This window comes from Chlamydotis macqueenii, chromosome 1 (genome assembly GCF_036417535.1).
Source record: "Chlamydotis macqueenii isolate bChlMac1 chromosome 1, bChlMac1.mat, whole genome shotgun sequence".
In the NCBI taxonomy this organism is placed as follows: domain Eukaryota; kingdom Metazoa; phylum Chordata; class Aves; order Otidiformes; family Otididae; genus Chlamydotis; species Chlamydotis macqueenii.
The window spans coordinates 189931431-189946194 of record NC_141556.1 but is presented as its reverse complement, the minus strand read 5'-3'; the positions used below and the strand labels follow the sequence as shown (position 1 = coordinate 189946194).

Genomic DNA, 14764 nt, shown 5'->3' with positions numbered 1-14764 from the left:
TTTTAAAGCTTTAAATTATTTTTTTTTTTTTTTAATAAGAAGAAAACACATACTTTAAATTACCTTTGCTGAACCTCTCCTATTAAAACAACAGATTAAAAAATAAATCAGGAATGGTACATTTGTATACATTCACCAGGTCTGCTGACAGACCCCCCCCTTCACAATCAAAGAGACGTTACTAGGTAAACACGACACAAACATTTTCATCTTTATTCAGTCCTCTGGAACAACATGCAGGCATTTATTTATTTATCTTTACTTCAGCTAGAAGGCCATGCCGTTTATTTAGACTTTAATTAGCTCGTTGTTGCTCTCACAAGCTGAAAGCCCTCCGGGTCCAGCAATCCTTGTGGGTCTTGGCGTTCCTTCCAGTTGGCTTGCCAATCGTGAGGCAGTCTGTCGTGCGCACTGTTGCTCTCACAGCTGTGGACCCCGTCAGGGATATTGCAGATGGGGAGGGGGGGAAAAACAAACTCTAAGCGAGAGGATAATCTCTTCAACACACAGACCTTAATGCAATTAGTTGTTTTAATTTTAAGAGATGCAGAGGTGCTTGAAATGTCATCACTTTTACACAGATTTAAAGGGGTCCCGTTGCACAGGTTGCCAGCACATGGCCATTTTTATGGCACACCTCCATAAAAGCGATGGCATAAAAAAATCAGGTCTTTGGTGTAAGGATTTCAGATCCTATTCAGGTTTATGTAACAGATGGCCAGCACACCATACATCTCATTGATGTGAATGGAAACATTAGCGCTATAGAGTTTCATCCATGTCTCTCTGGGAGATTTATTTAGCAACTCTTTTGTAAATAGTTTGTATCTCAGTGGAAATTGTGCTAAATCCATGAAAAAAAGGCAGTAAAATAAATATTACTGTAATTTCTCTCTCCCCATACTCACCTTTGTCCTAAATTAATCTTAGAATTCCACTCCAGCTAAGCAGCGGGAATTATTCTTGTGGACTACCATTATCAGCAGTTATGAAAAGAAACTTAAACAAGTATGACTAGGAAGTTTGTTAATGCAATTCAGATTCCTGAATCTTAAACTCCAAACACTGCATTATATTTTCCAAACCTCTCAAAACCTTTATTAGTGCATATGGAGTCTACAAAGTCTCTCAACAATAGATTCCTTTGTATTTTGCTAGCATGAAGGAAGCATCTGGATGAAATGTGAGAAATACACACAGGTGCAACGTTATGTTTGGATCTCATGCAGAATTCTGCTCTTTTAGAAATGGACTTAATAAAGTGAAGATTAAAATTAGTAAACAAAGTGTAAATTCAGGAAGGAGGCTCAGGATAAGGGAATTATTAGTGTCTTTAAATTAGGCCTCCTAAGATTTTCCCTATTCTGAAGAATTTACAAAAAGAGAAAGAAAAAGCTATGTGTGTCTGTAATATGTGTATGCTAAAGTTCAACTCATCAAGGATAAATAGGATTAAAACCAAAACTGAACAGTTAAGCAGCCATGCTCATCTCTTTTGGAGCCCATACTGGTGTTCAGTCTGGCTATAAATAACCTATGCAAGGCAGCCAGCATGAATTCCCGAAACAGCCAATTCCTTAGCCTAAAGATCAACACGGTGAATAGTGAAATAAAGACAACAGTCCAGTGCAGGTATTAGCTTTGAAGGACTTTGAAGGGTTCAACAAATTCCTGTAATAGGTAACAGTGTTAAGCAAGAAATAAGTGAGTGAATACAACAAAATGGTACATCTCCAGAGAAAAAAAAAGGTAAAGCAGAGGACAGTTGGTTCAAAATAGTAAAATAATATATTTTGATGAATCTTTTAGAAGACAAACTCAGCTTTTTATTACTCAATTTAGAAAGAAGCGAAGGGTTACACTGAAACTCCCTCTCCCAACTCTATCCAGCGAAAAATGGTTTTGATTTTCCTTTATTTAATCGCTTACATTTTTTTGGCCCAGCCAGCTGAGATGGGAAAGAAGTTTTCATGTAAACAGTATAAAGCTGGCAAAAAAAATTACTTAGTGGAGAAACACCAAATCTACAATCTTCATGCTGAAAGAATGGAAGTCAATGGAATTCAATGTATTGAAAGAGAAATGATGCAATTGTTTTCTTTTCAAATTCGGACACTGCACTAAACTGACACATAAGACCAAAATTTATTTATAAACTGCTTCATCTGGACAGGAATAATAAAAAATGTATGCAAACCTGCTACTCATCCGCAGTTCTACATCCTGTCCTGTCTTGTCAGACACTTGATTAAAGAGAAGCCCTACATACAGAAATAGTATTTTTTTTTTCATTTATGCAATTCAGGATTTACATAGCTTGGAGAAGAGATGAATTCAAATGACACAAGCAATAATCCAGCATGTGTCATTCAGGAACTTGTGTTGGTTTCCTTCTTTGAGGGACAGAGGGACAAATGGGAGAGCTTGCAAGGAAATGGAGCTGACAGATTGAAGTCAAATTTTCAAGCTGAAGCGCTTTATTTTATTAGGATCCTCTTATTAAGCTGTGGCATCGACTGCTTATATACTCACTTGATTTGTGTAACAAGACAATTCTGAAAGACAAATATAGTTTCCTATGGTATTTAACAGTAAACTTAAATCTAACCTCCACTACCTCCTAACAGCTGCTTCCAAAGCTGAGCCATAATTCAGACGTTAGGCTCACTCAACCTTTGGCATCCTCCAGAAAAGATTAATGATCTAAAAAAAAAAAAAGTATCAGATTCATGGTATCAGAAGTTGACCTGTCATTACTGTATCCATACTGCAGTTAACATAAAAAGTTACATGTGCAGTGATGAAATGGGGGGAAGATTTCCTTTTTCCTTTTCTAAACTTGTACACAGGTAAAATTTTCCACTCAACTACAGAATAAAAACTGAAAGACCATCAAAGGAGGTTCTTATTTCTTCCACCTAATTAAGGGCACAGTACAATACTACTTTTATTTTTAATTTATTTGAGTTGTATTTTAAAAGCTCTCCCGGTGTTCTTAACTGTGACTTGGTAGAGCCAGAAACCTCAGTTATTTTGTTTCTACTCTTCCTTATTTCGACAGTACTGTTTCCTTTCTATGTCTGTACACCTTTTTTAGGCAGACCTATTCAGTAGCAACCAAAAGGGTTTCAAAACTAGAATTTTTGCCAGGCCCACAGATGCCTCTAGGAGAGTGTCTGAACATCAACTGAAGCATCAGACTGGAAGATGACATGTCAGAAATTGTAATGCCTCTCTTCCCCTGCCCCCTCCCAACAGAAAATAAAACTAGGATATAGACAGGTATTTTTAAAGAGTGGAAACATATATCAAGAAAACAAGGTACTTATTTTAAAACACTGTGGGTATGTTTCAGTACTCTTGGCTTTTCAGAGGCACATTTTCCCAATCCTTGTTGTCCAGGAGGGCTGCTGGAGCTGAGCTGTCAGCACGGAGCTGGTACCTTGCTGTGGGTAGTCTACTAATTTCCCACTTTGTACTTCAAACCTACCCCATCGCGTGCACACAAACTTACCCATAAGCAATTCGAGGCTGCCATATTTACTGTCTTCAAAAGACCCGTTAGAAACCAAATTCTTCCTTGAAGAATCTGTTATATCTACATGCCAGAGCCCAGAGTTGATTATTCTAAAAGGCACTGAATGCATCTGCTGTTTAAAAAACCAATTAGGATGCATGAATCCCGTATGCTTATACAAAGTGAATTGTTAGATGGACAATGCTGATCCAAAATGAACAAGCAGTACCAACTGCAAGTATTTTTTTAAAGCCTCTTAATCACATTTCCAAAATAAACTCACTGAGCAGTGTGTATTTTTTAAATATATTTATTACATCGCTTACAATAATCTACAGGAATGTTAAATCTAGCGAAACAACAAATTGCAACCAGATGACATGGTCAAATATGAAACACAAGTACAACACAGTATGATGAAACAATGGCACAAAAATGAAGGTGATTTTCTTCAGCTGATTATATGAAATAAAACATTCATCAGCATTTATTTTTGCAAGTTTTACATTTTTTGTTGATAAATCAACAGCTTTCTTTTTGGTTTCCTGCATCACATTAATACAAAACCGGTATATTTTAAAAAGCAAATATCCAAGCACTTTTCTTTAAAAAAAATAATTGTATGCATAACTTTGTAAAATCTTAAACTTATGTTGTAAATGTGCCAATATTTACAATACCATAGTGCAACTAACAAAATGAAGAGGTCTTAGCACAAACATCGTTAGCTCCTCTTTCACTAGAGTCCAAATTCGAAAACACTGTATTGCAGGGCAAACCACAAACTAATTACCTCATCTAACATCAGACAAGTACACGCTGAATACAGTACAGCTTTTTTCATACTTCACTGCTGAGCGTTAATTTAAGCAAATCTTAATATAATCAACATGCGCAAATACAGACACTAAAATGCATACGAACATGTATGTGTGCACCGCGTGTGTTTTTAACCCTTCGCTACCGTGTGCGTACACAACATGTGTATCTACGTACCCAGTGCCTTCCACGGGGACTTAGGGTGCTCAGCCTGTCTGAAAATCAGGTGCAAGGTGGAAGAGGCAAACTGAGCCAGCCAAAAGGTGTCAGGCTCAGAACAGCCCCTGCTCTGCTCGGCAGCCCTGCGTTCTGAACGGAGGGGTCTCCTGGGGGGGCAGCGCGCCCAGGTCCAAAAAGTACAACAACCACTTGCTTGTTCTGCTCTGTGTGTAGAGCTACTGCTGGCTACATGACACAAGGTCATTTTTCTATTGATCACTCATAGTTAGAAATTCTCATCCCATCACTAACAGATAAACTGAAAGTGAAGATTAAATAAAGAACAATCTTGTATTCAGTTGTATACCATGAACTGGATACAAGGAAAAGCACAGACAACATTAATCTAAGTATTCACCAAGTGACGAGGTAATTCAGCACCATAAAGATTTTTTCTGTTTGCTTGTTTCTCTACTATTTTTGACAAAACAGTAAACTTGGGTTGATCAGAGGTTCTTTTCTGTATCACTGTTAATTCATTTTAACATTTAAGAGTTCGAGGACATTTGTCTGTAACATATTTCACTCTATAAAGTTCACATCGCAGTGTGAAGTACGAAACTGTAAAAGTAAACATCATTATTTATTTTAATCTCAACCCAGGTGTTCTTCAAGGCTGTTTAACATTATATATCCTTTCTTATAATACACATTTATATCCACAATATTAATGCCCCAGAATGTTCTTTTTACAGCCCTATATGCCCCATGAAAATGATTTAAAGAGGAAAATAACTAAATATAATGTGCTGATGCTGAATTATTTTACAAATTGAAAAGTGATTTTCACATTGGATAATGAATGTTAAAGATTTTACTGATTTCAACGCAAGACTTTGAATATTGCATGACTTAATATACTGCAGAACAGTGCAGTTCAAGAGGAGACACAAGTCTGAGTGTGCCAAAATAATATCATTTCAAATTTACAATTAATGTTTTGCCTGTGTGTATATATTTGTGCGTAAGATCCTATCCTTCCCACCTTGAGGTCAATTGTGGTTTTGCCACTAACTTAAAACTGAGCAGAACTTAGCCCTTGTTTGTAGATGAGAGGTCTTTAAATTGTACAGACCTCCTTGGGGGAGCTGCTCAGCAAATACAGACCAGTGCTTTAACTGAGCTATAGCAAATCCCACCAGATCCTCCCATTAATACATTTTTCCCCACATATTTGTTGAAAGCCACAAATATGACATAACTGTGCATGGGTTTCAAAGCCATTAACCTACGTATGTGCATGTGTATTTGTGTATAAATATAACATACACATTCTGTGCTTCACATGTGAACTGTTTGTTGCACAAAGGAAGAAGAAAAGAGATTAAAAAAAAACAAACAACCCTGAAAGTTGCAGAAAGCATTAGGGATATAATCACAAGTATTCACAAAGCTCAAAGGGAAGCAAAGCATTCACAATCTATACAAGACTCACTAGCTACATCATAATCACCTTAGAGTAGGCACAAAATAATGCAGCATACAGAGAACTATAAGAGGTTCAAACGCTATAAAGTTGCTTAAGCTATTCTGTTATTTAATGAAGTCGATGAAATCTAGGGACAAACTAAAACCTGTGCTGTTGCAAGCAGAACTACAGCATCAAGAAACACAATTTCAGTTTCACCCATAAAATGAAACTTTCTGGTCTTGCTCAAAAGAAACATTTTGTTTCTGCTCATGTATAATGGGAATTACATTCCACACAAAAGGGATCTCAAAGTCCATAAACAGTGTACCTTTTCAATCTCTAAGGGACTTTCATTTCTTAAATGAAATATTAACGATACATATTGCCCCTGAATAGCCCCTTAATACAAGTCATATGTTGAAATGATGAAATGTTATGGACTAGCATATTCTTTGAAAGAGTCTTGATGGAGAACTCACTATGATAACAATTACTGATACAAGGTCCATTTTTTCTTTTCCACAACTAAGCAAAGCTGTGGGACTCAGGTTTGCTGGCAATTTGTGCTCCCTGCGCAGAAGAAACATTCTTAAAAAACTGCCTTAAGCAGCAGTAGCCTATATGGGAGAGGGGAGGAAACACAAAATTCCTGGAATTTATTTTCTTTACAGGAAAAACCAATTTTCAAAATGTCAGTAAGTATTTCGTTCTGTCTGGTGGAGTTGTCTGAATTTTTGAAAACTGATCCCAATGCACCTTTACATAATATGCATTTATTGGGATTAAGTAATACATTTTAGAAAGACATTCCCTCATAACAGGCAAAAATGCAAGTAACTTCACAGCTGCAAACTTCTTCAGTAGAACAGGACAGCCTTAGGATCGGGGCTTTGGGGGGGACTGCTCCTGTTGCTGGAGCAGTCCCAGCAGTTGCTGGGAACAGTTTTAGATCTGAAGTCTGAAGCAGGAGTGGCAAACATGCATTTCGGAAGGGAATGACCCAACTGCTTCAGCAAACCTGCCAGACCAATGACTTTCTCTCCAGGTGACATTGGAACCAAGTATTGAAAACAGAGAAGGTAAGTTTTGTATTCTGCTGCTCTTTTACTTCTCTTTGCAAATATCCTCCGTAAAAAAAAAAAAGATATCGATACAGTGAAGCCATAACATCACATGCCAACATTTTCCAGCTGCTAAATTTTATTATGGACAAATCAGTGTAAAGAAATTATTTCACTACATTTAAAGCTGGCATGCGGCAGCTAAACATCTTCTGCTATTAAGTAAATTTTCCTGATTTCAAAATATATGAAATCATCACTAAGTAGCTCAAAAATATAATCTCTGTAGATTTTTGCTGAGGATGAGAACCACACTAATTTCTAATTCTTAAATCATTAGTATTTGAAATTCTGAAAGGAAAGGTATAAGACAGTAGAAGTGTGTGATCACTACACTATGGGCTTAAATACAACAGATAAATTTTAAAGCAATATGCAACATATGATGGGAAATATTGCTGTTATGTAAATTAAAGTATTTGTCTAGGATTCTCACAATAAAGCAGCAGAAAACAAATAAAATTAGTAGGCATTTGTTAAGCAACTGGTTATAATGCGTGACCTACTTAACACTAAAGGAGTTTTGCATATTCATGCTGTACGAAACGACCACCTCTAGAAATTATGAAAACAGAGAAATTAGGTCAATAGGAGGATGATTTACAATGCCATCATTTCTGTATGCTTTCATTTTAAAATGCATGAAATGTCTTGTTACAGCAAATAATACAATAATGTTCCTGTCCTTAACATAAGTGAAAATAATCACTAGTTTCTCAGGCAAAATGTGTTTTTCCAAAAGGTGTCATCCTACATGTATCAGATGATGCCGCCAGCCAGCAGCCCCCCGTACTTCCTTGTTTAGGAATCTGTCCATATTTACTTGCAACACACAGATCAGCATTAACAGCTCTTGCCAGGTAAAACATTCATGTTGCCTCGGAACACCCTTCTGTTCACAGTCATCAACTGGTAACGCAGTGAAGGGAACTTGAACACTGCCTTGAAAGCATTTACTTTTTGTTCTGTAACCATACAGGTTTTTTTAATTTTCTTTTCATTTAGACAAAAAGACTAAACTTAGAGTGCTCCAAATGTGCGTGTCGGGATCAGACAGCGTGGTGCAAGTAGTTTAATATGGTAGGTTTTTTTCTTTTCTGCATTTTACCTATTCCTTGGTAAAAGCAAAGCATTCATTAGCTGTTCATACCAAAATGAATAAAGATACCTATGTTAAAAACAGAACATATAATCAGTACCCTAGATGATAAAAAGAGTGCTATTCATAAATGCGCCCACTATGGATTTGTGCGTTATATTCGCCTTATCCAATCTTCGTTCCTTAAAGTGTGCACAATGCTGTTTTGTATTTGATGGACATATTCAATGGCTCATTCATTACAAATTCTTGCATTAAAATGCAGTGGTAAAGCCAAAAACACTCCCACATACTAGAATTAATTTGGCCCCATGTTTTTAATACTAAATATGCAAAACTCTTTTGTGCGATTCACTATTACTGTAAATTAGCAGCTATTCTCTTTAAAAATGTTAAACCTTCACCAAGTCACAAACCATAAACATTGTTCCATTTTCTCTTTTACACTGAGTCTCCTACTGAATCCATATCATCCGAAGAGAGTGGGCGATACAGGTCCTGTAAGATGAAGTGCAGTATAGATTTGTTTATTGTGTTTGATTTGTTGCACTGCAACTGTCTTACATTCTTTTTGTTACTGTGGACCAGAAGACATTGTTTAACATAAAATACACATATTCTATACAATAAGATTTTTGGCTTAACGTAATATAATTATTTTTTAGTCAACAAATAGATGGTTAGTAAATAAAGCTGGAGTTTCGATGTACAATATATTCTAAGAGGCAATTTTTTTTTCTTTGATTCTTTCCTATTAAACACTATTAAAACAATATTTGTCTGTTGTGGAGAGTCTCCTATTTAGAAACTTGTCAAACTGAATTTAATCCTGAAGGGAACATATTTCCCTTTTTGCTGTAGGAAAGTAAGTGCTTACCTTATACAAGGTAATGAAAACTTGCCACCCACCGGTGATACAGCACGGATCCAGCAACATTGGAGCCCCAGAATGCCGACTCTGAATACTGCCGTTACCTATATTGCACTGACAACGGTATCTCTTTTCCACAGTTTGTCTGTGTCTGTGTGTATGTGTAAAAAGACAGCATGTACAATCCTTCCCCTCATCACCGGCTCTTTCTGACAGTAGCCAAGCAACCAGCTCATGACAGCAGAGGGAGAGTCTGAGTGTACGGATCCAATTTGGTTTTTCGACACCCACTCCGAGCATCCTCTGACGGATCCAATCATCCTCAAATGCCAGAGGTGTTAGGGAATGATACATTGCCCTACCCAACCTACACAGGACAACAATCCTCGCCAAGAGACACAACAGCACTCAATGAAAGAGGAAGTTCAGTGAGGAGAAGTGGTGGAGGACAGAGTGGTAACGTTTTAAGGTGATTTAAGCATAGCTGATGGTTTAGAGAGGCACCAAGTGGGCAGGTGCCCAGCACACCTCACAGGCAAGCTTCGATACCTTTAAGCTGTTTCTAGGGATTCTTTAAGTATGACACACAACGAAACAACTACAAGACAAAATACAAGAACACATGAGAACAGGAAGGCTGATGGAGCCAGCTTTAGAGTTGACCTTGGTTTGGGGGTTTTGGGTTTTTTTTTTTAATCACAGGAAGATAATTGACATTTAAAAAAAAAAAACCCCAAACCTAAAAGCTATACTACAAAACAAGGACTACCTAAAATGAATGCTTTATAAAGTTCAAATTTACAAGAATGTCAATAATCTATGCAGGTGTATATTTTACTTGCTGGCACGATATAAAGGGAGTTTAAGTCCCTTAAAGGGGTTTTTCACTCCCTAGAATGCTTATTCTGCACGCATTCTGCCAATGGGCATGTGTACGTACAGTAACAGACGTGTTAGACTGGCAGAGTAAAAATCAGATCTTAAATACATTTCTATTTTGTTGTGAACAATTGAGATGAAAGAAGAATTTTAAACAGACAAGATCATCTCATTCTGAATACTAATGAGTTTGTTAATTATTAAAATTTCTTTTGAGCATATACAAGTTGGGAATTCCTAATACATAGCACAGAAAAAAAATCTTTTGATTTGCTAGGGAGTGTAACACCCTAAACTTCTGAATAGTATCTTCCAGGTGGCTGCTCGCCTCTCTGAATATAAAAAATACATATCCAGAACTTACAAAGAAGATATTTGTGAGAACTGACTTTTAATATTTAGGGAACATTTGAATAACTCTATGGTTGTTTTAAAGGAAAATCATGCACAAGATTTCAAGATTTCTGCCTTTTCATATACTTTAAAATACTTGAATCTTTTAAAAAGTTTTCCTTTCCGCAAGAATTTTCCTTGCCTATAATTAGCCAAAAAGCTGCATTTCTGAAAAATATGAGGAGAATCTATTAATTATTTTGCATAGATTAATAAAAAGATAAAAGTTGCTGAATGAATAAGAGTTCTTGGCCACACACAACTCAAAACATCCTTACATACTTAGAACTCAACTTCTTTGATTAGCCAAGAGGTACCTTAAATCTCATTTTTTTGTTGTTCTACAGGTTGTAGTCTCTAGGGAAGCCGAAAAAAAATATTTAAAATAATGGCAAGCAACTGAAAATCAGGTATAAAGTATAGAATGTTTCCACCTTAATTGAACGTAGAATCATAGAATCATAGAATGGTTAGGGTTGGAAGGGACCTTCAAAGGTCATCTAGTCCGATCCCCCTGCAAGGAGCAGGGACATCCCCGACTAGATCAAGTCAAATTGAAGAAATTATTCTGATTTCTGGTGGGAAAATAAGCTCATAAACTATTAAAAAGTTAAATAAAATGCAAGGGTTGCTATTGTTATTGCCATGTCACCTTTTCTGAGTCTGCTTCATTAACCATAATCTGCTCTGGTAGGAACTATAAGCATGTCCAGCACAGTAACTCTCTACTTCAGCTGCTCTAAACCTGAATTTCAGGTGTTTTTGTGGAAAACAACAATTAGTACACATCAATTTAAAACCAGGAATGTTAATTTCCTATTTAAGAATAAATGTAAAGAAAGAATTCAACTACAAGAAAGCATAACTATAGCACATAGCCTGCAAGTTAAAATACTCAGAAGCTGATAATTGGTTGATAGTTAGCTCAGACAGCTGACAAATGGTTCCTAGTTAACTTTCAGGTCCTTGTATTACACCCACAAAATTAATCTTTCAAATGTTACTTTCCTCAAATATAGACTGAATTTCACCCAAGATTATAAAAATGTAACTTTCACTGATTTCTGAACTTCTGGAAACAACTCAGACACGTACATATGTAAGTGAGAAAGGATAAAACTTTTATCTTTTTATGTTCTAGCTTTCTGAGATTTTGAAAAAAAAATTATCTGTAGGGTTACAAGAATACTGTTTTCATGAGTGTGTACCACAGCAGCATTTTTGGCTTTATTTACATCAATGGAAAGCCTTCCATCAAAGGCCAGATTTTTTTTTTTTAAAGGTGAATGATTAAATATCAGTTAGAAAGATGATTGATCCCTACCTTAAGTTGCCTAATGCTTTCCATAATTAGAAGGAATATTTTCTTCGGAAAATTCTTATCATAGGATCATAGAACCATAGAATCTTAAGGCTGGAAGAGACCTCCAAGATCATCAAGTCCAAATGTCAACCCAATACCACCATGCCTACTAAACCATGGCCTGAAGTGCCACGTCTACACGTTCTTTGAACACCTCCAGGGATGGTGACTCCACCACTTCCTTAGGCAGTCTCTTCCAGTGCCTGACCACTCTTTCAGTGAAGAAGTGTTTCCTAATATCCAACCTAAACCTCCCCTGCTGCAACTTAAGGCCATTTCCTCTCGTCCTATCACTAGTTACTTGGGAGAAGAGATCAACACTCGCCTCCCTACAACCTCCTTTCAGGTACTTGTAGAGATCAATGCGGTCTCCCCTCAGCCTCCTCTCCTCTAGACCAAGCAATCCCAGTTCCCTCAGCCACTCCTCATAAGACTTGTTCTTCAGACGCCTCATCAGCTTCATTGCCCTTCTCTGCATGCACTCCAGCAAATCAATATCCTTCTTGTACTGAAGGGCCCAAAACTGCACACGGTACTCAAGGTGCGGCCTCACCAGTGCCAAGTACAGGGGCACAATCACTTCCCTACTCCTGCTGGCCACACTGTTCCTGATGCAAGCCAGAATACTGCTGGTCTTTTTGGCCACCTGGGCACACTGCTGGCTCATGTTCAGCTGGCTGTCTACCAGCACCCCCAGGTCTCTTTCCACTGAGCAGCTTTCCAGCCACTCTTCCCCAAGCCTGTAGCATTGCATGGAGTTGTTGTGATCAAAGTGTAGGACCCAGCACTTGGCCTTGTTGAACCTCATACAGTTCACCTCGGCCCACCGGTCCAGCCTGTCCAGATCCCTCTACCATCTGCTTCCAGGAAAAACCCTAGCATCCTGCCCAGACCCCTCAGCCTTCTGGTGTACCAAGCCTATAACTCCCTCATAGCACTCAGATGGGGATGCTGAAGAGCTGATGGATTAGTTACGTGAAGGGGAATCAGGTTATGCTGATACACAGCTGAGTTGGCATTCCCAGGATCCAGTATCTTTTTTTTTTAGTTCTAAAGCAGTAGCTCCCTCAAATTCCACTTAAAGAGAGAAACTCAGACGATCCAGAAACCCTGTCATCACCTTCAACCCAAGGCCATGTCTCTGGTAGCCAACACTCTTCTTCCAAGCATGGGGCAGGAATACCTCACCTCTCAACATTGGGGACAAGAGGGGCACTGAAATCAGTCTCCTCTTCTCTCTTGTAGGTCTGTCACACAATACCAACACTTCAACAACCTTCTAGGGAATAAATCTTCTGCAGCTGGCTTGTCAGCCCTGTAGCTGAAGTCATTGAAGACAAAGCAAAATGCTTTGGGTTCAAATTTTGTTTATGACAACATGGTACACAAAAAAACCTGTCCTCTAAATAAAAGTTAAATGCCAACATACAAAAGATGGTACTAAACCAAAACAGAACATCATTTATACTGCTAACAAGAAAATTAAGATTAGTAAGCACTGTTTAATGACTGTTCATAGAACTAATTTAGTCACTGGAATACACATTATGACCTTTAACAACACCATCATATGTTTTTATACTGAAATTCTAGCTCATTCAATTCACAAGTTAAACATGAAAAGAGCTGAAATAAATTGTCAGAGCAAGTGTAAAGTTTCCATGCCTGAACTTCTGAGCAGTTGATTTTGTAACTTAAGTAATATTATTGCAATGCATTTTTACATGATTGCAATCTATTCTTACATGAATGTATTTCATGTTTCTCAGGTTAAAAAAAAATAAAATACCTAAAATAAAGCCAGACAAGCACGAAAGGTCCCCTACCGAGGTCAAGGGGACCAGATATGAATATCTGAGAAGATAATTCAACTCTTTAATAACATCTTATCTCTCCTGTAGTTTACTTCAATATTTATTTTCCTGTACAGTTAGCAATGTGATTATGTTACCACTACAGAGCCCTTCGCATCCACAACACTGCCACTTGGTGATCCTGTTACACTTCACATAGGAACCCGGATAAGCAGCAGCCCATTCACTCTCCTCTTCACATTTGAAAGTCAGAAACCTTGTGGCCAGCCACCCCTTGTGTCTGATGGTGCTGACCGCATTGTTCCCGCTCACCCACCCACAAATGCTAATAGAAAAATATTTTTTCACTGTGGGGAGAAAAGCATCAGTGGTAGGGAAGGAAGTTTAGGAAAGTTACCAATGAAAAGAGAAAGCCTTACAGCAAATGAAAATCCACTGCATACTGGTATCATCCATCTAAACAGACACCCTTACGTCACCAATGTATAATTAATTTGGAAGATGCTTTCTTCCCTCTTCAGTGACTTATTAATGATTCATTAATAAGCTTTGAGAGTAAAAGCAAGCAGCTGTGGAAGACATTGCATTCAAGAAGATTTTAGGAACACCTTACCCAACTGAAACTTGCATCTTTACTTCCTATGTACCAGATGATAAAACCATGACATTATCCCTGAGGCTTCAAGCTGCTGCTCCCTGGCTATCTCCATACTGCAAGACCACAGTCGGCTTCCACATCTATAAACAAATCACGTCAGAAACCCATAGCTGTATCCCAGCCTGAGGTAAGACAGGGGCAGGAACAATTTCTCAGCTCCCTTGTCCCCACCGGACATGAAGAAGGGTACGCAGGCTACAAGGGAGTCATGCCATGCTGCAGCTATTCCTGATCTGGGTATCTGGGGAATCAGGTCTGCACTAGCCCCGAAAGTCAAGCACTGCCCATTTTGTACATAATCCCCTTACTCTGAGAGACACAAATTATGTCTTTATTTAAAAACTGAAAAGGCAGAAAAAGCATGTGTTCAAACTGTGTTTATAAACAAGTCTGAGATCGAGAGTACTGCCTTAGGGAAGCTTTCATTGAGAACTGATCACAGTTTAGAAAATAGCAGAAGAGAAGATACACAGACATCTGTCCCATTGCTTTTGAACAGATACAATTAATTAAATCAGCATGTGGAGCCTTTTGGGTTGAACGAGTAATATTTTGTCAGAGGGTTACAGCAGTAACACAGGTACTACCTTAATTTGGGAT

At 37.8% G+C, this 14764-nt stretch overlaps 1 protein-coding gene across 4 annotated transcripts in view; it reads right to left on the bottom strand.

Moving 5' to 3' along the window:
• Positions 1-14764, bottom strand: part of DCLK1 (doublecortin like kinase 1) — a 257253-nt gene that overhangs the window by 52660 nt on the left and 189829 nt on the right. Inside the window, exon 7 of one of the 4 annotated variants that reach the window (XM_086771977.1) lies at positions 6904-8684. The exons of the other annotated variants lie outside the window; for them this stretch is intronic. Coding sequence (XP_086628103.1) covers positions 8628-8684 — 57 coding nt within the window. The 3' untranslated portion in view covers positions 6904-8627. Of the gene's footprint in view, positions 1-6903; positions 8685-14764 lie in introns of those variants that run through there. 4 annotated transcript variants of the gene reach the window in all.